Consider the following 27,739-nt stretch of genomic DNA (forward strand, 5'->3'; position numbering starts at 1 on the left):
ATTTCGAAAATTCTCTATAAAAAAAGAGAAAATTTTCCATAAAAAGAGACATTTTCGAATATTTTCTAAAAAATTAGATTTTCGAAGATTTTATATAAAATGAGAAATTTTTGAAATTTTTCCATAAAAAGAGACATTTTCAAAGATTTTATATAAAAAGAGACACTTTCGAAGATTTTCTATAAAAAATGAAATTTTCGAAGATCTTCCATAAAACCAGACTTTTCCAAGATTTTCTTTAAAAAGAGAAATTTTCGAAGATTTTCCATAAAAAGACACATTTTCGAAGATTTTCTATAAAAAGAGAAATTTTCCAAGATTTTCTATAAAAAGAGACATTTTCGAAGATTTTGTATAAAAAGAGAAATTTTCGATGATTTTCCATAAAAAAAGAGACATTTTCGAAGATTTTCTATAAAAAGAGAAATTTTCGAAGATTTCGAAGAGACATTTTAGAAAATTTTCTTTAAAAAAGAGAAAATTGTGTATAAAAAGAGTAATTATCGAAAATTTTTCATAAAAAGAAGATATTTTCAAAAATTTTTCTATAAAAAAAAGAGAAATTTTCGAAAATTTTCAATAAAAAAGAGAAATGTTCAAAAATTTGTTTATAAAAAGGAAAGGAATTTTCTATAAAGGCTTTCGGAATTTTTTATAAAAAGAAGAGAAAAAAAGAGAGAAAAAAAATTATTAAAAAGACAGATTATTGAAAATTTTTTACAAAAAAAGAGAAATTTTCGAAAAATTTTTACAAAAAGAGGGAAAATTTTTCTATAAAAAAGAAAAATGTTCGAAAATTTTTTATAATTCGAATAATTTCTAATAAAAAAGGGAATTTTTTTAAAATTTTCGATGTAAAATATAATATTTAGAAAAATGTCTATAAAAAATAGAAATTTTTGAAATTTTTTCTATAAAAATTATAAGATTAAATAGCGCTACCAAAAAAGTTGAATACATACATAGTAATCTAGAGGCGAAAGCTTATGATAACAAATTGAAGTGAAAAATATGTTTTCTTATCTCACAAAGTGCATCCTGAAAAATTACGTAAATATAAAAATTTTGTTCATTTCCAATTAATTAAATTACATGGCTGTCCTTGATTTAAAGTAACCAAATATCACTTTTGATTAAAACATCAATCAACTTCTGTGCTTCTGTTTTCGGATTTGCTAAAGGTGCTCAAGTACCAAAAACAAACCTTTTTTTTAATAAGTTTTATAATCAAAGACGTTTTTCAAAAAAATAAAAAAAACTACCAAACAAAATACAAGATTAATTTAATTTTAAAACTAAAACTTACCTTAAAGTTGAAACTTGTCAAAAAAAAACGAAGATAAGCTGAAAAAGCTTTATTTTGATGGCCTTTTGTTTGGATTTTGAAGCTCACGATGATCAAGTTCATTTGTCTTTTGTGCAGACAGACAGACGGACAAACATTCAGTCAGATTTATTGCTGGGAAATTTGGAGTAAATATAACCGACTAAGATAACGTTGAATTTGAATATAGCAGCAGGAATAACCAAAATTAACATGGTTTTTTAGTCACAAAACATTAGTATGAGAAGAGTGTTTTTGTTTCCTGGCTGCTGTTATAGATAGAGTTGAGTTTCTGTGTTTAGCTTGACCTGAAATGATTTCAAGAAGTTTAAATTTAAATTGATGCCATACTATTTTTAGAGTACACACGCTGATGATGCAGATGATCACGTTTTACATAATTAATGATAAACTATATAAATTTTGATAAGTTTTGATTTTGTTTATGGTTTTTATAAACTAAAAATAATATTTTGTTTTTTTAATAAATTTTAAACAAAATGCTGTGGGTTTATATTAATGATTTAAACAAATTAACATGCAAATCAAGTAACTTATTGTTGCTTTGAATGTTATTTTTAGTAAAAAAAATAGTTTGAATATTATTTTAATTATTGTTTAAATTATTCAAATTAGGTGACAATGTTTTGGTTGTGATCTGATTTAATCTTTGGTGTAAAAACTAGAGTTGGAAAAAAACTTGTTTAGAAAATTATTTAAATTACATATTAATAAATATTAATGTAGGTTAAAGACGAATCTTTTGGACTCTACTATGAAAATATTTTTGTTACAAATTTTTTCTATAAAACCATAGTAATTATGTAAAAAGAGAAAATTTCAAGAATTTTCTTTAAAAAAGAGAAAATTCGAGAATTTTCTTTAAAAAAGAGAAAATTCGAGAATTTTCTTTAAAAAAAAAAAAAAATTGAAAATGTTCTGTAAAAAAGAGAGAATTTTGAAAAATAAATATTTTTGTATAATAAAGTGAACAAATTTTTAAATTTTGTTAAGAAAGTGACAAAATTTTAAAAATTTTCTATAAAAAATAAGAAAATTTTGAAATTTCCAAAAAAACAAAGAAATTTCGAAAATTTTCTAAAAAAAGAGAAAGTGTCGAAAAATTTGTATAAAAAGAGAAAAATTCGAAAATTTTCTATAAAAAAGGGAAATTTGGAGAGAACATTTCGAAGAGTTTCTATAAAAAAGGAGAAAATTTCGAAAAGTTTCTATAAAAAAGAGAAAAATTTTCTATAAAAAAGAGAAATTTTGAAAATTTTCTATAAAAAAAGAGAACATTTCGAAAAGTTTCTATAAAAAAAGAGAAAAATTTTGTATAAAAAAGAGAAAATTTCGAAAATTTTCTATAAAAAAGAGAAAACTTCGAAAATTTTCTATGAAAAAGGGAAAATTTCGAAAAGTTTCTATACAAAAAGGGAAAGTATCGAAAATTTTCTATAAAAAAGGAGATAATTTCGAAAATTTTCTATAAAAAAGGAGAAAATTTCGAAAATTTTCTGTAAAAAAGGAGAAAATTTCGAAAATTTTCTATAAAAAAGGAGAAAATTTCGAAATTTTTCTATAAAAAAGGAGAAAATTTCGAAATTTTTCTATAAAAAAGGAGAAAATTTCGAAATTTTTCTATAAAAAAGGAGAAATTTTCGAAAATTTTCAATAAAAAAGGAAAATATTTCGAAAATTTTCTAAAAAAAGAGAAAATTTCGAAAATATCTATAAAAAAGAGAAAATTTCGAAAATTTTCTATAAAAAAGAGAAAATTTCGAAAATTTTCTATAAAAAAGAGAAAATTTCGAAAATTTTTTATAAAAAAGAGAAAATTTCGAAAATTTTCTATAAAAAAGAGAAAATTTCGAAAATTTTCTATAAAAAAGAGAAAATTTCGAAATTTGTCTATAAAAAAGACAAAATTTCGAAAATTTTCTATAAAAAAGAGAAGATTTCGAAAATTTTCTATGAAAAAGAGAAAATTTCGAAAATTTTCTATGAAAAAGAGAAAATTTCGAAAATTTTCTATGAAAAAGAGAAAATTTCGAAAACTTTCTATAAAAAAGAGAACATTTGGAAAAGTTTCTTTTACAAAAACAGAAAATGTCGAAAAGTTTCTATAAAAGAAGAGAAAATTTCGAAAAGTTTCTATAAAAAAAGAGAAAATTTCGAAAAGTTTCTATAAAAAAAGTGAAAATTTCTATAAAAAAAGAAAATTTCAAAAATTTTCTATCAAAAAGAGAAATTTCAAAAATTTTTTATCAGAAAGACAAATTTTCGAAAATTTTCAATAAAAAAGAGAAAATTTCGAAAATTTTCTACAAAAAAGAGAAAATTTCAATCGTCTTTATACAGGCCCTGTTTATGTTCAATCGTAGATCTTTTTATCTCATTGATTCTATCATAGAGCTTCAATCGTAGGTCTCTATATACTCGCAGTTTTGTTTCGATCGAAGGCCTTTTAATTTCAATCGTAGTCTCGGTTGTGGTTCAATTGATGGTTTTTTTATAGTCCTAGTTTATGGTCTTCATTTAGTCCCAGTTTAACATGAATCGTAGGTCTTATATAGGCTGAGTTTAGGGATAATCGCAGATCTTCATATAAACCTACTTTTGGTTCCATGGTAGGTCTTCAATCGTAGGTCTCTATATACTCGCAGTTTGGACAGATTTTCATCCATCTAAGGCGTTTTTATAGTCCCTGTTTATGCTCCATTGTAGTCCCAGTTATGCTTCAATCGATTGCCTTTTTATAGTCTCGGTTTATGTTGCATTGCGGTCCAAGTTTTGCTTCAATCGAAAGCCTTTTTATCTTTCCAGTTTTGATATTATCGTATGTCTTCATATAGTCACAAGATTCAATCGTAGCACTTCATATAGTCACAGTTTTTACTTAATTGTAGGTCTTTATATAATCTCAGTTTATGTTAAGTCGAAGATCTTCATTTGATAGCTGTTTTGCTTCAATCGTAGGACTTTAAATAGTTCTAGTTTATGTTCAATCGTAAGTCTTACTATTATTCTGTTTATGTTCAATTCTAGGTTTTCATATATTTAGTTCCAATTTTGCTTCAATCATAGGTATTTATATAGTCCCGGCTTAACTTCCAGTCTTATTTTAGTTATTTACACTGGATTGTTAGATAGAGCCGTTTGAGCTTTAGGTGATGATAAAATCAATGGTTAGCTTCTCTTATAGATCATTAGTGACCAATAAGCGACATCCAATAGTCTAAATTGTTTAATTCGTAAAATTTTGAAACACTCCCGTTATCAACTATCTTGTGAATCTCACTGTAGTACCTTAAACTTTTTAACACACTTCATTTTAAAATTCTGATCATCAATTTTGTGCCAAATCATTATAAATTGCATGTCCTAATTTCCAATTAAGAAAAGTTCTTTTTCTTTCATGCAACCAACCCATAATTATGCTTAAAAATGGAAATTAAAACCTTTTTTCTGTGCCACATAAATATGACAACAACAAACAAAAGTTTTCGACAACATGCAACTTATATATGCATAAAAATGCAACAAATTTACAAAATGAAATAAATATGCAGTTAAAAATTAAAGTTGAGACTCCAGGAGTAACACCCAAAAACGTAACGCAAGCAATGCGTAAATTTGTAAACACAAAAATGCTTTCTTCTTTTGAAGCGTTTACAAATTCTTGGTAATGATCCCTAAACAGGAACCAAGAAAGAAATCAACACCAGAGGTAATTTTTAAAACTTTCAACAAACGATTGCAACAAAAAAAAAAAAGCTTGACATCAAATTAGCATTTGTTACTGTAAATTGTTGAGTGTTGTTGGGTGAAAATGATTCTGAGGATGCTATTGCTGCTGTTCAAGATGATGATGATGATGCTGGATGTTTGTTGGCATGAGGATGTGCATGAAATGAAGATGATGTTGTTTTACGTTTTTAACAAGAATCCATCCATCCAACCACTAAAACTTCCGTATTATATGCTTTTAATGTTATTTTCAGTTTTGTTCTTGTTTTTTGTAGTCTTTTCTTTTAAAAAGCCATTTAACTTGAGGTTGAATAATGGTCATTGGTCCATTCAACTAAACAACCATCATCCTTTCATACCGCCAACCATCATCTATCCATCCGTCCAGCCATCCATGTGCACACGTTTAGTGGAGCACAAGTGAGTTTAAATTGTTGTTGTTGGTGGTGATTTCTTTGCCAGCTATAATGGTTGCGGTTTTGTTAATTTGCCCCCAAACATCTAGAAAAATGCTACAATACAACAGGCAGTTTTATTCACTTTTATATTGGAAGTGATGAAATTGTCGATGATTATGTTGCTGTTTCTTTACAAAGGCTTTAAAGAAGTTGTAGTCTCAATAGAAGGAGGAGGAGGAGGTGGAGGAGGTGGAGTAGAACAAGCATTCGACAACAAACGGTAATTTGTGCAGGAGGAGATACGCTACGCATTGTAAAATAACGTGAGAAGCACGTTGCATTTTAACTAAAAGTATCCATTATAAAAAAAGGGAAAAGTGTTTGTTGTTCGATCGTGTTCATAACGCTTCATTTGCAACCGGTTTTCGTTATAACTGTAGCGCGAGTAGTTTTTTGCTAATGCTTAAGAAAAACTACAAATTAGTGTGTTTTATATAGTCGAATTTTTAATACCCTTCACTTTTGTTGGTTAGGTTTTAGATTCATTTCGAAGTCTTTATAAAGTCCCACTTAGTTGGATTTCAGGTCGCTTAATAATACCAATTAAGCTTTAATGGAACTACTTCGCTTTCATCTAAGATCTTTTTGCGATCAATGTTAAGCTTCAATCGTAGGTATTCCTGTAGTCCCAGCTTCTCAAGTTTCCGTTAAGCCTCAATATTAGCATGGTATGTAGTTCAAGTTTATGACGTATGGTTGCGATATCAGACAGTTACAGGTAAGCATCAGTTAAAATTTTCCTTGTAGTCACACTTTAGCTTCAATCGTAGTACTTTCTTTGCATTAATCCAAGGTTCTGTAGTGCCTATTTAACTTCAATCCTATAATCATAGGTCATTATTAGTCCTATGTAGCTTCAATTCAATGTTATGTAGTCCATGTTTAGTTTCAATGGTAGTTCTAATTATAATTGTATATCGTTGGCCATTTTTTAGTCCACTTGATCCTCAATCGAAGGTCATTCCGTAGATCCTGTTTTGTTTCAATCGAATGTCATTCTATAGACTAGACTATAGACTAGACTATAGACTAGACTATAGGACTAGGACTATAGACCAGACTATAGACTAGGCTATAGACTAGACTAGAGACTAGACAGAGACTAGACTAGAGACTAGACTAGAGACTAGACTATAGACTAGACTACAGACTAGACTAGGACTAGACTATTAGGACTAGACTACAGACTAGACTAGAGACTAGACTTCAGACTAGACTATAGACTAGACTATAGACTAGACTATTAGACTAGACTATAGACTAGCTATAGCCCTAGAATATAGGACTAGGACTATAGACTAGGACTATAGACTAGACTATCGACTAGACTATAGACTAGACTATAGACTAGACTTATAGACTAGACTATAGACTAGACTATGATCTAGACTATAGACTAGACTATAGGACTAGACTATAGACTCGGACTATAGACTAGACTATAGACTAGACTATAGACTGGGACTATTAGACTCGACTATAGACTAGACTATAGACTCGACTATAGGGACTAGACTATAGACTAGACTATAGACTAGGACTATAGACTAGACTATAGGACTAGACTATAGACTAGACTATTAGACTAGACTATTTTAGACTAGACTATAGACTAGACCTATAGACTAGGACTATAGACTAGACTATAGACTAGACTATAGACTAGACTATAGACTAGACTAGAGACTAGACTATAGACTAGACTAGACTATAGACTAGACTATAGACTAGACTATAGACTAGACTATAGACTAGACTATAGACTAGACTATAGACTAGACTATAGACTAGACTATAGACTAGACTATAGACTAGACTATAGACTAGACTATAGACTAGACTATAGACTAGACTATAGACTAGACTATAGACTAGACTATAGACTAGACTATAGACTAGACTAACTAGACTAGACTATAGACTAGACTAGACTAGACTACTAGACTATAGACTAGACTAATAGACTAGACTAGACTATAGACTAGACTATAGACTAGACTATAGACTAGACTATAGACTAGACTATAGACTAGACTATAGACTAGACTATAGACTAGACTAGAGACTAGACTATAGACTAGACTATAGACTAGACTATAGACTAGACTATAGACTAGACTATAGACTAGACTAGACTAGACATAGACTAGACTTAGACTAGACTATAGACTAGACTAGAGACTAGACTATAGACTAGACGATAGACTAGACTAGTAGACTAGACTATAGACTAGACTAGACTATAGACTAGACTATAGACTAGACTATAGACTAGACTATAGACTAGACTAGACTATGGACTAGACTATAGACTAGACTATAGACTAGACTATAGACTAGACTATAGACTAGACTATAGACTAGATTATAGACTAGACTATAGACTAGATTATAGACTAGATTATAGACTAGACTATAGACTAGACTATAGACTAGACTATAGACTAGACTATAGACTAGATTATAGACTACACTATAGACTAGACTATAGACTAGACTAGACTATATACTAGACTAGCCTACAGAGTAGACTAGACTATATACTAGACTAGACTATAGACTAGGCTAGACTATATACTAGACTATAGACTAGATTATAGACCAGACTATAGACTAGACTATAGACTAGACTATAGACTAGACTATAGACTAGACTATAGACTAGACTATAGAATAGACTATAGACTAGACTATAGACTAGACTATAGACTAGACTATAGACTAGACTATAGACTAGCCTATAGGCTAGATATAGGCTAGACTTCAGATCCTAGACTATAGACTAGATCTAGACTAGACTATAGACTAGACTCTAGGACTAGACTATAGACTAGACTATAGACTAGACTATAGACTAACTATAGACTAGACTATAGACTAGACTATAGACTAGACTATAGACTAGACTATAGACTAGACTATAGACTAGACTATAGACTAGACTATAGACTAGACTATAGACTAGACTATAGACTAGACTATAGACTAGACTATAGACTAGACTATAGGACTAGACTATAGACTAGACTCGACTAGACTGATAGACTAGACTATAGACTAGACTATAGACTAGACTATAGACTAGGACTATAGACTAGACTATAGCCTAGACTATAGACTAGCTATAGGACTAGACTATAGACTAGACTATAGACTAGGACTTATAGACTAGACTATAGACTAGACTATAGACTAGACTATAGACTAGGACTCTAGACTAGATATCTAGACTAGACTATAGACTAGACTATAGACTAGACTATATACTAGACTATAGACTAGACTATAGACTAGACTATAGACTAGACTATAGACTAGACTATAGACTAGACTATAGACTAGACTATAGACTAGACTATAGACTAGACTATAGACTAGACTATAGACTAGACTATAGACTAGACTATAGACTAGACTATAGACTAGACTATAGACTAGACTATAGACTAGACTATAGACTAGACTATAGACTAGACTATAGACTAGACTATAGACTAGACTATAGACTAGACTATAGACTAGACTATAGACTAGACTATAGACTAGACTATAGACTAGACTATAGACTAGACTATAGACTAGACTATAGACTAGACTATACTAGACTATAGACTAGACTATAGACTAGACTATAGACTAGACTATAGACTAGACTATAGACTAGACTATAGACTAGACTATAGACTAGACTATAGACTAGACTATAGACTAGACTATAGACTAGACTATAGACTAGACTATAGACTAGACTATAGACTAGACTATAGACTAGACTATAGACTAGACTATAGACTAGACTATAGACTAGACTATAGACTAGACTATAGACTAGACTATAGACTAGACTATAGACTAGACTATAGACTAGACTATAGACTAGACTATAGACTAGACTATAGACTAGACTATAGACTAGACTATAGACTAGACTATAGACTAGACTATAGACTAGACTATAGACTAGGACTATAGCTAGACTATAGACTAGACTATAGACTAGACTATAGACTAGACTATTAACTAGACCTATAGACTAGACTATAGACTAGACTATAGACTAGACTATAGACTAGACTATAGACCTAGACTATAGACTAGACTATAGACTAGACTATAGACTAGACTATAGACTAGACTATAGACTAGACTATAGACTAGACCTTAGACTAGACTATAGCTAGACTATAGACTAGACTATAGACAGACTATAGACTAGACTATAGACTAGACTATAGACTAGACTATAGACTAGACTATAGACTAGACTATAGACTAGACTATAGACAGACTATAGACTAGACTATAGACTAGACTATAGACTAGACTATAGACTAGACTATAGACTAGACTATAGACTAGACTATAGACTAGACTATAGGACTAGACTATAGACTAGACTATAGACTAGACTATAGACTAGACTATAGACTAGACTATAGACTGACTATAGACTAGACTATAGACTAGACTATAGACTAGACTATAGACTAGACTATAGACTAGACTATAGACTAGACTATAGACTAGACTATAGACTAGACTATAGACTAGACTATAGACTAGACTATAGACTAGACTATAGACTAGACTATAGACTAGACTATAGACTAGACTATAGACTAGACTATAGACTAGACTATAGACTAGACTATAGACTAGACTATAGACTAGACTATAGACTAGACTATAGACTAGACTATAGACTAGACTATAGACTAGACTATAGACTAGACTATAGACTAGACTTAGACTAGACTATAGACTAGACTATAGACTAGACTATAGAGAGACTATAGACTAGACTATAGACTAGACTATAGACTAGACTATAGACTAGACTATAGACTAGACTATAGACTAGACTATAGACTAGACTATAGACTAGACTATAGACTAGACTATAGACTAGACTATAGACTAAACTATAGACGACTATAAACGAATAGTTTATTGACTAATCTATTGACTAGCCTATGAACATTTCATTAACTGGTTAATCGTGAAAATTCTTTATTTGTATCATATTTTTGCATAAAGCTTCCTGAATAGGGCTGATTTACAAAATGAAATTATACATTTCTATCATAATATTTTGTCACAGAAGCGTGTGGGATGTGTGCAATCATTTAATGAAATCAAATAAATTTAAAAAGTGGAAATAAATGAAAAGAGTCGTCGGTCGTACTCAACACACAAACATTTAAATGAATGTGAAAATTTGGCATAATCTTTTTTAATTCATTGAAAAATAAAAGGAAAATCTAACAACCAAGCCTCAAGAAAAGTCACAATAAAAACACACCTCTTAGAGTGGCAACGTTGAAGAAGAAAAAAACTAATAAAATATCAAACTGAATTAAATGCAGACAGTATGACGACAAAACAATTTCAACACATGACTGTCGTTGGATGGATATATGAATGAAATGAATGGTTGGAATGGTTTAACAACATAAGAGAAAAAAGGATAGATCAAAAGAAAATCATATGTAGGATTTAAGAAAACAAGACACAATAACGACTTAAAATCATAGAAAATAAAGACAACTTTTTTTAAAGGCAACTTAATGATTTGCAACAGTTAATCAGTGAGAAATTTTAAATTTAAGAAAAACTTAAATAAAGCTTACACTGATTAACTATAAAAGTCTGCAACATATTAAGAAGACAAAAAATTAGTTGACAAAAATGAAAAATGTTGCAATCAAAAGTCGGGTATGGTACCGGTTTATGTACGTATGTATGTTGCTTGCAATGAATTGTTGGTGGTATGCAATTTAAAGTCATGATCATGTTCATGTTTTAGTTGACAGTCCAACATAACAGACAGACATACTGAAAATCACTTTACATTTTTTCTTCGGTTTAAGATTTTTTTGTGGTCTTAGTATCTCTTAATATTAATGAAAGTAGAAACAAGTTACTACGGGTTATACTGCATCGAAATTTACTTGTAATGAGCTAAAAAAGTCATGTAAATAAACTTAAGTGAGTCATAAGGTTTTGAAAAGTTGTATGTTTTGTTTATTTTCGTATAATAACAGTAATTTTAGTTAATTAAGATTTTACAATTTAAGTTAAATTAATTATTGCAATGCATTATTTAATATGCATTGTTTTTGTTGAAAATAATTTAAACGTCTGGGAAAAATAATAATAGTATGCAAAATTGGTAACAGTTACCGTTTTAAATGGGATTATAATTGAAAATTTTGTAACAGTAAATTGTATTATTTTTTGTAGCCATGAATTTGACTCTATTATGGTTTAGTGTTGTAGACTTGCATTCTTACAAAACCCTGCAGAATTGTTAAATTACATGATCATAGACATTTCCCTTTATTATTAAGTTTGAAAAAAATGGACAAATGTGTAGAAGATCTCTACAGAAAATCATTTCAACTGTATAACTATATATCTATCTATCTATCTATCTATCTATCTATCTATCTATCTATCTATCTATCTATCTATCTATCTATCTATCTATCTATCTATCTATCTATCTATCTATCTATCTATCTATCTATCTATCTATCTATCTATCTATCTATCTATCTATCTATCTATCTATCTATCTATCTATCTATCTATCTATCTATCTATCTATCTATCTATCTATCTATCTATCTATCTATCTATCTATCTATCTATCTATCTATCTATCTATCTATCTATCTATCTATCTATCTATCTATCTATCTATCTATCTATCTATCTATCTATCTATCTATCTATCTATCTATCTATCTATCTATCTATCTATCTATCTATCTATCTATCTATCTATCTATCTATCTATCTATCTATCTATCTATCTATCTATCTATCTATCTATCTATCTATCTATCTATCTATCTATCTATCTATCTATCTATCTATCTATCTATCTATCTATCTATCTATCTATCTATCTATCTATCTATCTATCTATCTATCTATCTATCTATCTATCTATCTATCTATCTATCTAATCTATCTATCTATCTATCTATCTATCTATCTATCTTATCTATCTATCTATCTATCTATCTATCTATCTATCTATCTATCTATCTATCTATCTATCTATCTATCTATCTATCTATTTTTATATATTGATCATCTTCATCTATCAATCTATACAACTATCTATCGATCTATACATCTATCTATCGATCAATACATCTATCTATCGATATATACATCTATCTATCGATCTCTACATCTATCTATCGATATATACATCTATATATCTATCTATCGATCTATATACATACCTATCTATAAATCTATACATCTATCGATCTATACATCTTTCTACCGATCTATCTATCGATCAATACATCTATCTATCGATCTATACATATATCTATCGATCTATACATCTATCTATCGATCTATACATCTATCTATCGACCTATACATCTATCTATAGATCTATATATACACATATCTATCGATCTATACATCAATATATCGATCTATACATCTATCTATCGATCTATACATCTATCTATCGATCTATACATCAATATATCGATCTATACATCTATCTATCGATCTATACATCTATCTATCGATCTATACATCTACCTATCGATCTATACATCTATCTATCGATCGATCTATACAGCTATCTATCGATCTATACATCCATCTATCGATGTATACATCTTTCTACCGATCTATACATCTATCTATCGATCTATGCATCTTTCTACGGATCTATCTATCGATCGATCAATACATCTATCTATCGATCTATACATATATCTATCGATCTATACATCTATCTATCGATCTATACATCTACCTATCGATCTATACATCTATATATCGATCTATACATCTATCTATAGATCTATACATCTATCTATAGATCTATACATCTATCTATCGATCTATACATCTATCTATCGATCTATACATCTTTCTATCGATCTACACATCTATCTATCGATCAATACATCTATCTATCGATATATACATCTAGCTATCGATCTATACATCTATCTATCGATCTATATACATATCTATCGATCTATACATCTATTTATCGGTCTATACATCTACCTATCGATCTATACATCTATCTACCGATCTATACATCTATCTATCGATCTATACATCTATCTATCGATGTATATATCTATCTATCGATCTATACATCTATCGATCTATACATCTTTCTAACGATCTATCTATCGATCTATACATCTACATATCTATCGATATATACATCTATCTATCGATCTATATATCTATCTATCGATGTATATACCTATCTATCAATCTAAACATCTATCTATCGATCTATACATCTTTCTAACGATCTATCTATCGATCTATACATCTATCTATCGACCTATACATCTATCTATCGATCTATACATCTATCTATCGAACAAGGTGTTTCCATCGTCCTCTGATATTGTGGTAACGATCATATCGTGCCATAGCATCTTAGATTAAGAGACATATTACCGATATTTGAAAGAGAGTTGACGTTTATAGATAGCAAAGCTCGACTTATCTATCGAGGATTTTCTAGCAAGAATTTGATTTGCTTCAATAATAAAGTTTTTCAATTTGATATTGTGGTCACGATCATATCATATATTAAGAAACATATTATCGATTTTTGAAAGAGAAATGACGTAGATTGTTTCCTCTTTAATGGTGCTTCCGAATTTCATTTTATTCAAGCCATAACAAATCGCTGCTTCGAAAGTTATACTAAGAGATTTAAATTCCATAGTTTAATTTGAAATTGTTGGCTTGTATTGTCCTTATTCATCAGCCACATCATATTATAGTTTAGTTGGGGAAACATCCATACCCATTCGGATTGGTACAAATTTTTATCGAAAGTATTAAGTAGTTTTGGTCACAACATTTCACAGAATTTACAAAATAGAAATGACTCAAACTTATAAACTTTCTTCTAGTACAAAAGAAACCTAAATACCTGAAAAACTATGTATAAATCCTGACAGAAGCAATGTTTCAAACTTAAGGCAATTATAACCACGCAAACGTACTTTTTCTTTTCCGAAGAAAACCCAAAAACAGTTCACTAATTGGGTTTTTAATTTGTTTCTTTTTATTTAGTCTAGCCGAAAACAATTTTAACCAACAATTTAACAAGAAAAATTAAAAAAAAAAAAGAAAAACCAACCCACAAAAATATGTAACAACATCATTAAACTTGTAACTTCATTTTTCTTTTTTTGTTTATTCCCTCTCATTGCAGACGTCACATTTGCGTGCAACAGCGTACGGTAACAATGCCCGTAAAATCAACTGAAGTTTATACACGTCCAATTTGGAAACATGTCAGTACGCCGTGTCAACCGCAAACGCATGTGAATCAAATGTGTACACGCGTCCAGTTGGTGCACGAACAAGCGTTTCGCGATGTAATACGTCACAAATCAGCTCAACAGGTCACCTATGATTGTTGTACAGGTTGGATGCGTGAATCACCGCATGCTGATGGTTGCATGAAACGTAAGTTGTTGTAATTTATTTACAGATTTGTGGAAAAATTGTGGAGTTGAAATAATAAAGTTGAAGAATAAGATTTGTTAAAGTGATTTTCTTTAAAAGTGAAAGGGAGTGTCTTTGTTAGAATCTTTATAATAGATTATCTATGGGAGTAGAGAATTATTTTAATACATAGTAAGGAGCGCACCTATTTTTCTTATTAATTCCTTTTTATAGGACTTGTATCACATACAATTCAGACAAATTCTAGGGACCCTTTAAAACTTTGTAATATCCTTAAAAGTTTTACATTATTGTTTGGGGTATTTTGTGGACCTTCTTAAATAACATCCGGAATTACAAACGAATTTGATTAGATCCATTAGTAATGGATCTAAAGTGATTGTTCCTTCATAGAGGAGGACAATTACATACAGATGGTATTGTTCCAATCCAAACGAGGGCAATCCACATAAGAAATCCGAATAGAAAAAAACGTTTGGATCCCCCTATCCATCTTTTTTCGTCAATCATGTTCAGTGCCACGTTTTCGTCCAAAAACGACGTGTCATTACCAATTCGTTTGATATATAGTTTTCCCTCATGCATTCATGTTCTAGAACCTAACCTCCTCTAGTTCAGGGAAATAACGCAGTTGCAGTTGAAACCCTTAACAGACTTTAGACTACTCCAGTAAATATCAATGATCGTCTACTCTAGATATCGTTTTCGAATAATTTTCTTGATCGTTTCGATAGTATTAATTTTCGGCAAGATAGAGGACATAATGGGGAAGGAATAACAATTCGAATCTCACGAATGAACATTTTCGAACCTCTAGGATAACTTGAGATCGTTTTAGTTTAATAATATTGAATTGAGAGCATTTTCAGACGCAAAACTTCTGACGTAGACATAAATGGTTGATTCTCGAGTTCAACATCCTCTCGAATTCTTATCGTAATCAATCGCTTAGTTTAGAAAATATCAATGATCGACTACTCTAGATATCGTTTTCGAATCATTTTCTTGTTCGTTTTGATAGTGTTAATTTTCGCGAAGATAGGGGAGCATAATGGGGAAGGAATAAAAATTCTAAACTCTCGAAAGAACATTTTCGAACATCTAGGATGAACCGAGATCGTTTTAGTTTAATTAAAAGTGAGATCATTGTTAGATGCAAGACTTCTAACGTAGACGTAAAAGGTTAACGAGTATGGATTAGATTCTCGAGTTCAACATCCTCTCGAATCCATATCGTAATCGTTTCGATGACGTAAATTTTCGCCCCTAGACAATCTTCGATCTCTTAGTTTATAGACTGAGATCGCGACGACTTTATTACATTGTAATTGATGGCATTGGTAGATCCATTAGTACTCATGTAATCGTCGTTTCTAAACATGATTCTTCGAATTCTTCTTTGGATCATTTTGATAATGTAAATATTCGATTGGATAATTGTACAGATAAAATTGAGAAGGAATAAAAAACTTAACCTCGATAATGGCGCAGATATATACTGCACAATTTGAGTCTAATTACAAGTCTAAGTTTAGCGGAAAATATGTTGTAATCATTGCCCGATGCTGATCCTATAGTACAGACTGCCAACGTACCGACCAGAAAGTATTGCAAGTTAGTTAATCTCATACGTATTAAATACGAATCGAAGTTTATTGCGGTTTTAAAAAATGGACTATGAAGAATCGGTGAATAAAGACTTCTTCCGATCTTAAAAGAATAACCAAAAATGTTCCATAATCTAACAACTATTTTTCCTATAGCATCTGATTTCTATCCTCTCTCTTCACTTACAGCAATTTGTGCAGCTCGCTGTCAAAATGGTGGCACCTGTATGGGTCCCGAAACCTGCTCCTGTCCGGCGGGTTTTAGTGGTCGCTATTGTGAGCACGACATTAATGAGTGTAAAGAAGAGAAACCCTGTGATCAAACCTGTATTAATACGGTGGGTTCCTACTATTGCAAGTGTCGTGAAGGCTTCTCTTTACAGGCCGATCAGCAAAGTTGTAAAAAAATAGGTAAGTAATTAAAAAAAAAACAACGAATTGCAAGCAATTCAAATAAATAATTAAAATTAAACTACTTTGCTATAATGTTTTTAAATTTCAACCATCCAGATTTACACCATGATGATGCATTTGAAGCACGCGATTTAGAAAATGAAATAGAAACACAAGAAGACATCACAGCCAGATTACAAAAGATTGAAAAACAATTGGCCAACGAAAGAGTGCAGGCGAATGAATTGCACAAAACATTGCAGTCGACTTATACAATGGTGGATTTATTAAAAAATCGTTTAGTTAATTTGGTAAGAAAACTTTAAAACAAAAAAAAACTTTTAATAAAATTTAATTATTTATATGTTAACTTCTTTATGTTTCTAGGAAAAACAACAATTGGACTATAATCGTTTGCAGACAAATTTATATAATACAGAATCTCGTACTCTTAAGCTAGAGGGCATGGTTAATTTATTAATGAAATGTCGAAATGGTCCCAATGCTCATTGTCCTTAGAAATTTTAAATCCACTATTAAGAAAAAAAGTTTTATTATTAAAACAATTTAGTTTTATTTTTCTTTCTTAAGTTAAACAAATCACACACACACAGAACTGCATTTCTTTCTCGTTTAGAAATTTTTTTTTTTTACTTAATTTACTTTTTCGCTGTAAGTCTAGTTTAAGGCTTATAAAAAGGGAAATCCTATGATAGGATTATATTTTAATTTAAAATGTTTGTATGTAATATTATTTATGTAAGTAAATCTTCCCAAATTTCTTTGCTCTTTTCTTTAGTATTTTTTTGTGTACTTATACATTCATTACCTTGTCTTCTTATGTGTCATCATTCCCTAACATTTTCTTTGTATTATTGTTCGCTCGAAATTTTGAAAATTATGAAAAAAGAAAACAAAATCTTTAAGTTAAAGAGAAATATTTTCAAAAAATAATATAACCGTTATTTTGCACGTTTTAATTGTTTAAGTAAAGGTTACCATATTTCTAATTTTTTTTTTCTTTTATTTGGAAAAAATCGATAATGTAAAGCTTTTATATGCTTAGTTTTTAGAGAACTTTTATTTTTTGTAACGTATTTAAGTGTAAATATATATTTAAATAAAAATTATTTTTATGTAAAAAATATTGTTTTCAATTTCAAGGTTTTAAAATTTAACAATATGGCAAGTATTTTTTGTTTACGTTATGAGAAAATAAAGTGGCCAGATTGCAAGAAAAGGAACATAATGGAATTAGGGTTCTATAAATCGACTTTCGAATAATCGAACAATCGACTTTTTGTCGAAAAAAGTCGAAGTCGACAATTTTGTTCCAAAAAAGTCGATAACTCGACTATCGTCTATGAAAAAAGTCGAAAAGTCGACTTTGTAAATAAAAGTCGAAAAAAGTCGAAAAGTCAAAAAATCGGAAAGTCGAAAAAAGTCGATAAGTCGAAAAAAGTCGAAGAAAGTCGAAAAAAGTCGAAAAGTCGAAAAAAGTTGGAAAAAGTCGAAAAGTCGAAAAGAGTCGAAAAAAAAAGTGGAAAAGAGGTCAAAAACTCTAAAATAGTCGGAAAAACTCGAAAAAAGTAAAAAAAATAGTCGAAAAAAAAGTCGAAATAAATCGAAAATAGTCAAAAAGTCGTAAAAAATCAAAAAGTCGAAAAAAGTCGAAAAGTCGGAAAAAGTCGAAAAAAGTCGAAAAGTCGAAAAAAGTCGAAAAGTCGGAAAAAGTCGGAAAAAGTCGAAAAGTCGACCATTTATAAAATACTAAAAGTCTAAAAGTCGACTTTTAAATAAATGGAAAAGGTCGAAAAGTCGAAAAATCGACTTTTCATAAAATGGAAAAAGTCGAAAGGTCGAAAAGTCGACTTTTAACTAAATGCAAAAAGTCGAAAAGTCGACTTTTCGTTTCAACTATAGAACCCTAAATGGAATGCAATATTTTACAGGGATGGAAACTTTAATGTAATTACACTTTTTTATTATGCTTTTCAATAAAAAGTATTAGAAAATACTATTCGTTTCTATCTAAAAGTGTCAAAATTTAATAGAAAGTATATTTTTTGATAAAGAGTTGAGTTTTTAATTAAAATTAATCGTTTGTGTTGAAAATTGAATAAATGTAGAGTTTTAGATAAAAAGTAAAAATGATTTAGTAAAAAGTTTAGTTTTAGATGAAAAGTCGCTTAATAGGCAGTTGTGCAGAGATTGTGAGAATGGCTTTTTGAGAAATTTCGCTATTACACAATGTGCCTTTTAAAAGCTGGATCAGGGTGTACTAATTACAAGGTGTAATCATAAGAACATCTGATCATTGTATAATCCATAGACTGGAAACGTAAGGTTGTCAAACTCCATAAACGTAAGGTTGTCAAACTCCATAAAAAGTAATATCGTGTTCTGAGATTTTTAGTTTTTGATGAAAAAAATAAGTTTTTGATAACAGCCAAGTTTTGAAGAAACGTTGGATTTTAGATGAAAAGTAGAGTTTTTGGAGAAAAGTAAAATTTTTACGAAAATTTCAGTATTTTTATGAAAAGTCGTTGAGTTTTAATGAAAAGACAAGTTTTTGGTGAAAAGTAAAAATTTTAAGAAAAACGTTTTTTATGTTGGACCTTTGATGAAAAGTAAAGTTTTTGGTGAAAACTAAAGTTTTGGTGAAAAGTTAAGTTTTTTATAAAATATTGACTTTTTTGAATAGCAGAGTTTTTGATAAAAAGTATAGTTTTGCTAAAAAGTAAGTTTTTGATGAAAATTTGTACTTTTGGTAAAATGATTTTAAAGAAAACTAGTTTTTTATGAAAATTAAGTTTTTTAAAAAAAAAAGTCAAATTTTCGAAGAAATTTTTAGCTTTTGGCGTTGTCTGAAAAGTGTAGAAGTGTTTTGTCTGGACACATGTCTAGACACATTTACATATATAGAATTATCTCTACTAGACGTATTTCTGTAGAAGTGTCTTGTCTAAGACAAATTTACATAGAAAAGTGTCGGTACATAATTCTGTAAAAAAATGTCTTGTCTAGACACACATTTATATAGAAGTGTCTTGTCTAAGACACATTTACATAGACAAGTGCCTTCCTTAGTTTTTTCTATTAAAAATTTTCCTTTCTGGACCCATTTCTATGAAATAAATATCTTGTGTAGACCATTTGTATAGAAGTGTATCGACTAGACGAATTTCTATAGAAAAGTGTCCTATTAGTCATATTTTTTATGGAAAGTGTTGTTTTTTAGGCCCATTTACATATATAATATATATAAGTATCTTGTCTGTACATTGTTCTGTAAAGAAGTGTCTTGTCTAAACACACATTTATATAGAAGCGTCTCTACTAGAGTAATTTCTATAGAAAAGTCACACATTAACATAGAAAAGCGTCTTCCTTAGTATCATTTCTGTTGAAAATTGTCTTTTCTGGGACCATTTATATAGAAGTGTCTTGTCTGGACACATTTCTGTAAAAAATGTATGTGTCTTGACTATACACATTTCTATAGAAAAGAATTTTGTCTAGACACATTTCTTTAGAAAATAGACTTGTCTGGTCCCATTTATATAGAAGTGTCTTATCTGGACACATTTCTGTGTAGTCACATGTTTATAGAAGTGTCTAGACGCATTTTTATATAAAAGTATAAAAATTTCTATAGCATAGTTTTGTGACACTTCTAACATGTATCTAGACAGGATATTTTTGTAGAAAAGTTTCTTTTAACTCATTTCTTTTGATTAATATATAAGGCCTTTTAATATATGATTAATATATTAAAAGGCCTTGTTTTGCAGATAAAATTAGCTAAATTGTCTAAAATGTATCAAATTAAAACTACTTTACTTTTCATCTAAAAAAACAACCGTTAAGTTGAAAACATTCTATAATACAGTCTGGCTACTCTACATTTCTCATTGACTTAAACAGCTGTTCAATAACTGCAGCCAACTTCACTATTATTATTACGAAACTCTAGAAAAGGCAAAACTAAAAATAAAACGTAAATCGAAAGAGGAATTTCAAAAAAAATTAATAAAGACAAAAAACAGTGGGCTAGTAAAACTGGAAAATAAATACCTAAAACGAAGAAGAAAAACACAATAAAAATAGTAATTGAAAAACAAAAGAATCTTGGCGTACATTCATTCAAAACAATAAACAACATAACAAATACTAATAATTGCACAAAAACTAATGAAAACAACACCCCAAGTGTTTTACAAAAAAACAGCAGACAAAGTACATTTAAATTGAAACCTAAAGAAATTAATATCAAGGAAGAAAAAAAAACAAATATTTTTCTAGTAGAATACATAAATGATATCAAAAAATCAATAAAGTAAAGTTACAAAGAAAGATAATTGAAACAAAAAAAAACAATTTGCTAAATAAAGACCACAAGGGACTTTCACTTGTTAGCCCTAGCTGTGACAATAAACCTACTACAATATGACGGCGACTCCGGGTAATCCGAAAATTCCTCTTAAACAGGCTGAAATAGCCGTTAGACGTTTTAATGACATGGCCATACCCCACCATTTGGGTTTGCTGAAAAATCATCGCAGTAATATTGAGAAAAGTTTGGCCTTGGGCGATTGGAATAAAATTAAAAAAGAAGAAATAAATGCTATGCGTGTCATAAAACAGGTGAAGAATCTTCTACTTGAAATGGATGCCCTTAGAGAAAAGGTCAGGGATGAAGATCTTGAAAGATTTGATGCCATGATGGAGAAAGGCAAACAGAAGGCCTTTGAGGGTATGAAAGAATATTTGGGTAAGTGATAAGAAATTTAATTATTATTGCGTATTTGTTGTTGGTTTTATTTTGTTATTGCGATATTGTGTATAAATCAGGAAATATAAATATTGAGTAACGTCATGTATATTATATGAAATTATGACCTTTTTGGGTTTCTTGTGATTTTGAAATATTGCAAAAGTCTTTGACACCTGATGGGAGATTATAATTTTAAATTGATAAAAAATCTACTAGTTAATAAATAAATACACTTTATTAAGAAATGCAAATGAAGAATGTGTTTTTAGTATTCAACTAGTATTAATATTTGTATAAAAATCTTCAAATTTAAACTTTTCTTATAAAACATTTTTGTTATTTTTCTGAGATTAAAATTTTGATTTTCGTTTTAAATTGCTATTGATTGCAAATTATTGAAAATCGAGATTTTGAAGAACGTTCTTAAATTTTTGAGCATTTTTCGTGAGAAAATTCGACTTTATGATATGAAGATTAGACCTTTCAAAAAAGTGACAAGTCGAGTTATGAATAACAATTCGATTATTTTCTGAAGACAAGATTTGGCTGATGAATTTTGGTTAAAGTTCAAGATAGACAAACTTCAATAGAAATAGAAAAGATAGTTGTCAGATCACATTTATGTAGAAAAAGTTGCAAAACACATAGAATTGTCTTGTCTGGACACATAGAAGTGTCTTCTCTGGACAGATATCTATTGAAAAGTATCTTGCCTAGAAACATTTAGAAAAGTGTCTTCCTTAGGCAATTTCTCTTGAAAATTGCATTGTCTGGGCCCATTTATATAGAAGTGTCTTTTCTTGACCAATTTCTGGAAAAGAGTGTCTCGTTTAGACACATTTAAATTGAAGTATCTCGAGTAGATGCATTTCTATAGAAAAGTATCTTAACTAAAGATATTTCTATAGAAAAGGGACTTGTCTGGGCCCATTTATAAAGAATTTCCCGGGAACATTTCTGTAGAAAAATATCTTGTCTAGACACATTTTATAGAACTGACTCGACTGAAGAATATTTTTCTGAAGTCAAAATTTGGGTAAAAGATTAAGATTTTAATAAAAGTTGAAGTTTTGATGAATTTGGGTTAAATTTTAAGATACTAATGTAAAGCTTACATAAAAAAGAGAGAAAGAGAGAAAATTTTCAAATTGTCCAGGAAGTATACATCCAGCTTACTTTTCATAGAAAACTAAAATAAACATTTCATCCTTTAAACTAAAAACACTTTATTAATAAAAAATTCCAAAATTTTCCTTTTCAGAACTACAACTAAAATCCCCCACAAATACTCTACGTTCTCAGGGACCCTGCGATGATGATGAGGAACCTGAACACCTAAACTCTCCGGTGGAAATAGGACAAACACAAGCGTATCAAGAATCATTACCCCACATAAAAACGGATTTTCAAGCCGATGAACATTTACTAGCACAAAGACAGTCCTGTTTAGAAGAACTACAACACTTGCAGCATGAAATACGAGATTTAAATGGCATGTTTCACAACATGCGTGAACTGACACAAGAACAAGCAGAAAGCGTACAAGCCATAGCCGATAATGCCGAAGAAGCTCTTGAAAATGTACAAATTGGTGAAAGTAATTTACGTAAAGCTTTGTCTTATAAAAAAGCCATGTATCCGGTAATGGGAGCCTTATTGGGTACTTGTGTAGGAGGTCCCATAGGTCTAGTGGCGGGCCTTAAAGCAGGTGGCTTGGCAGCAGTAGGTTGTGGTATTTTAGGTTTTACCGGAGGTTCAGTTTTAAAATCTAATCCCGCTATAATGCAAGGTAATATAGAAGAAGAACAAATATCTAATAATGATATAAATACTCAAGAGGATATAGAAATGAATAAAAAGGAGGAATGACAATTGATGCCTGCTAATGCAGCAAATCAATCGTTAACAGTATGGGCTGCCTCCACTAGGCAACTAATGAATGTAAGAGCCTCAGCTGCAGCTAGATTAGATCCAGTGGCACAAGCCACAACCGGGGTATTGTGCAGTGTTAAATCATATTGTTCCATACAATAAAGAAACAAAAATATTAGATTTAAAACTAAAATCCATTTCATAACATTGTTAACTTGTTTTTATAACTTTAGACTTTTAAAACATTTCATTAATTAAGGACCTTTAAAGCAAATGGAGCATATTTTTGTCTGCTATTAAATAAGGTACTAATAAAACATATTTCATGTAGATATTATTGTTACACAATAAAAAAATAAAACGTATTTAAATTAAAAAGTGAAAAATTAGCTTAACCATTTGAAAATGTAGAGCTTAAAGTTAAGAATTTAAACAAATTGAAACAATAAACTAAAAAATAACCAAACGAAATAAATAATTATAAATTTCCTCTTATAAAAACAAATAATTTTAAAAGCTAAATAAATAAATGTATGTTGTATTTAATTTATTTTTAAGCATTGAATAAAATGCCTTTGTTTTCTTATAAAGAATTTATTATTGATGTTTTGCTTTTCTGTTGGTTTTTCTTATTTCTTGTATTGTAGTTATTATTGAGAGCAAAAGTATAATTGTAACAATGATATGGGTTGTTTGTTTAAATGTCAATAAAATTAGATGAATGAATTGTTATCAAAATAGTGAAACTTACTTACCATAAGATGAATTTTAAATGACTTGATTGTGATGAATATGAAATAGTATGTTATTGATTGTAGATTGATGGTAATACTGAAAGAGAAGTAAGAAAAAGAAAATTATAGGAATTTTAAACAGAACAGTCAGGAAATTTGCAATGTAAATGTTTACAAACGTAATTTTTCCCAGACATAAGTACTTTAAAACGATAATATTTTTCAATGAGAATTTGTAAGCGGGCGAACATGCAATAGCAAGTTTAGAACCTTGACCTAAATGGAAGTTGCAGAAGTGTCAAGCCACTCATTTATCACTATTACAGGATATTCTCTGATAGATTTCGGGACAAAACTAATCAGTCATAGAACAGTAAGTTGGATTATAGGGCATAGGTACTCTGATAGGGGTTTTAAAGGAACATAATTTTATTAGGACCTTTGTTAGCAAATGAGACATGTATATACAGGCTGCAAGCTATGCGAATACCGGAGGAGCTAGAGACTATTGAACATAAAGTGTCCATAGAATTGTACTAGAGTATACGGTCACAGGGAGAAATTATTGGCAACTAGATTCCACAACGAATTGGGTAATATTGCTGGATGTAATCCAAGCATTGTATCAGGGGAATTAGTCGCCCAGATTCTCTGTCATATAACTTTCTTCATCTTTCCATAATCAGTCTTATTTTTCTTTAGTCACTATTAACGGATAATCTCTGATAGATTCCGGAACAAGACTAATCAGTCATAGAGCAGTAAATTGGATTGTAGGGTATCAAAAACTGTATGGCCAAGGTTTTATGGATAGGCAACCAAAGTACTAATTGGACTGAATAGCTGTAATCTAGGGACTCTGATAAGGGTTTTAAAGGGATATTGTTCTATTAGGACCTTTGCTAGCAAATGAGACATGACTATACTGGACTTCTGCAGACTATGCTAAGACCCGGAGGCGCTAGATACGATTGAACATATAAGGTGCTATTGTTCTAGAGTACAGGATCTCAGGGAGAAATTTTTGGCAAGTAGATTCCACGACGAATTGGGTAATATTTCTATATGTAATCCATGCTATTTATCAGGGGAATTAGTCGTCCTTCCGGTTGAACGCTACAATGAAGTATCAAATCCTCTGTCATATAACATTCTTCATCTTTCCATATTCTTTCTAGTTTATAAATTGTTTTCTTCTTGTGTACTTCTTATCTAAGGGATTCAGAATGGTCCATAACGAACTCTGAATATAGTTGCACAATATGGGTTATGCACCCTTTCTAGTTAGAAAATGTAGACTTCGGTCAACATTTCCAGTATGAATCGAATTCACGACTTCCTGTCTAACAAACTAGAACTCTAACTACTAACATACCGCGGGAAATAAAGCGCAGGTCTATCCTTTAGAAAATTATACTTTTGTCTCTGGGTTTGGTAAAAAAAAGTATTTTAGCAAAAAATAAATCTATTTTTCCAACAAAATTTACACTTTTGCGGACAAATTGTTATTTAGGTAATAAAGACATTTGAAATTGTGAATTAAAGAACGAAAGGCAATTTCACTCTTATTCAAGAAATGACAAGAGTAAAATGTCTAGTTAAGTTAGAATAAACTTTAATCAATCTAGAAATATAAAATATTCCAAAAATAATTTTTTATGCAATAAAAAAAAATTAAAACTTAAACCTTAATTAGCGACATGAACTTTTTCATAATAGAAAACTAACTGTTAACAAGCTGCTATCTTTCCCCTATAGAAATCTACACAGAAAAAAGTTAGCAGCTCGTTTTTCATTATGAAAAAGCTACAAGTGTATAATAAAAATATTTAATATTATATTCTTTGTAGACAAGTCTTCATATTCTACTCTACAAATCTCTTCAAACATGTTGAAATTGAAAGCAAAAATCATTTGCTTATATAAAATCTACAATATTAATATAATTTTTTTTTTATAATTTTATTATATACAAAATATTTTGAAATTATTCTAAATATCAAAATATGCAAAATTTTATCCATTAGTTATATTTTAAAATTAATTTTTTGAAAAATTTTTACACTACAAAATATTTTGTATTTTTTTTTATTCCCCAAAAATGTAATTCCAATTTCCGACTTGAAACTACATATCAACCCCCCACAAAGTCAAAAGAAATAAACTTAAAAACTACCTGTATTCACAGCTTAAACTTTAAACAAATGAATTGTGGACATGGCCACACTACAAAGGCACATTGGTGACCGTCCAGTGTTGCTTGAATTTAAGTTTACGGGCATGATCCTTCTTGCGCATACGCTTGGCAGTTTTACGCGGCTTATACCAGGATGGATAGGAACCATGTTGATCTTTTAGGGTTTTAGTGTTATAAACATGAGTTTTACCGGTTTTCTCATTAACAATGGTGATTTTTTCACCTTGATCACGTTCTTCTTGCAATTCGAATGCAAGTTCATTTTCTTCTTTGGATTTTTTCTCCTAAAAAGCAAAAATAGCTAATAAAACGTTTTTTATTGGTTAATTTCAAAAAGAGCTTACATGTTTTATTTCCTTTGCACTTTTAACTGTGGCCACATCTGCTAATTGTTCCATAGTATCGCCATCTTCGGTGTCCATGATGCCCAAAGTTTTTTTGAGCATTGCCAATTCTTTAACTGCATAGCGTGCTCTTTTTACTTTAGCGTTTTCATTGCGTCTTTTATGGGATTTGTTCGTGCGTCCCATTTTTCTGATTTTAAAATTGTTTTTTTAAGTTTTTTCCCAAAAATTTAAGATTTTTCACTTTTTAAACACGTGTTGTTGCCCGATTCAATAAAAACAAATGAAAGACGTAAAAAGACAGTGAGGCTGCCATATTATTATTTTTCAGGTACTGTTAGATAAAGTTACCAGACGGTGTATTTGTAAGTGAACGTACACAGTAAAATGTAAAAAATCGAACAAACAACTTTTTGTAAAAAACAGTTGAAAAAAAAAAATGGGGAAAAGGAGAATAATAATGTTATATTGAAATATTATTATAGTTTTACTGAAATTATTAACTATAATAAAAAACTACAATATATTAGACTATAGAGTAGAACAAAGCCTACAAAGCATATACTGTAATGTACACTAACCTATGAACTAGAGCATAGACTAGACTATAGAATATATTTGAACTAGACTATAGACTAGACATAGACTAAACAATAGACTAGACTATAGACTAGACTATAGACTAAACAATAGACTAGACTATAGACTAGACTATAGACTAGACTATAGACTAGACTATAGACTAGACTATAGACTAGATTATAGACTAGACTATAGACTAGACTATAGAC

General features: G+C 29.8%; 3 protein-coding genes across 5 annotated transcripts in view; 2 read left to right on the forward strand and 1 right to left on the reverse strand.

The window, feature by feature from the left end:
* Positions 1-18,115, forward strand: part of LOC119609351 — a 90,897-nt gene extending 72,782 nt beyond the window's left edge. The window contains exons 3-6 of the mRNA XM_037964089.1: positions 14,768-15,024; positions 16,821-17,042; positions 17,142-17,335; positions 17,412-18,115. Coding sequence (XP_037820017.1) covers positions 14,768-15,024; positions 16,821-17,042; positions 17,142-17,335; positions 17,412-17,543 — 805 coding nt within the window. The 3' untranslated portion in view covers positions 17,544-18,115. The remainder of the gene's footprint in view (positions 1-14,767; positions 15,025-16,820; positions 17,043-17,141; positions 17,336-17,411) is intronic.
* Positions 1,345-27,250, reverse strand: LOC119609353 (protein LLP homolog). Of its 3 annotated transcripts, XR_005231918.1 has the most exons (4): positions 26,949-27,250; positions 26,584-26,888; positions 24,429-24,504; positions 1,345-1,632 (listed from the first exon to the last, which is right to left on the reverse strand). XR_005231918.1 is itself a non-coding variant. In XM_037964091.1 (2 exons), exons 1-2 carry the CDS (start codon positions 27,132-27,134, stop codon positions 26,634-26,636), a joined length of 441 nt encoding a protein of 146 aa, XP_037820019.1. In that variant the 5' UTR covers positions 27,135-27,250; the 3' UTR covers positions 26,001-26,633. The 3 variants fall into 3 exon arrangements, 1 of the variants encoding a protein (XP_037820019.1); XR_005231919.1 differs by lacking the exon at positions 24,429-24,504 and having other exon boundaries at positions 1,347-1,632; XM_037964091.1 differs by lacking the exons at positions 1,345-1,632; positions 24,429-24,504 and having other exon boundaries at positions 26,001-26,888.
* LOC119609352 (syntaxin-17) lies at positions 21,042-24,144 on the forward strand. Its single transcript, XM_037964090.1, has 2 exons — positions 21,042-21,798; positions 23,063-24,144. Exons 1-2 carry the CDS (start codon positions 21,474-21,476, stop codon positions 23,668-23,670), a joined length of 933 nt encoding a protein of 310 aa, XP_037820018.1. The 5' UTR covers positions 21,042-21,473; the 3' UTR covers positions 23,671-24,144.
* Positions 27,251-27,739: the final 489 nt, after the last annotated feature.

Source organism: Lucilia sericata, unplaced genomic scaffold (genome assembly GCF_015586225.1).
Source record: "Lucilia sericata isolate MDLA Ls3-8-SP2 unplaced genomic scaffold, ASM1558622v1 Contig000962F_arrow, whole genome shotgun sequence".
Classification (NCBI taxonomy): Eukaryota; Metazoa; Arthropoda; class Insecta; order Diptera; family Calliphoridae; genus Lucilia; species Lucilia sericata.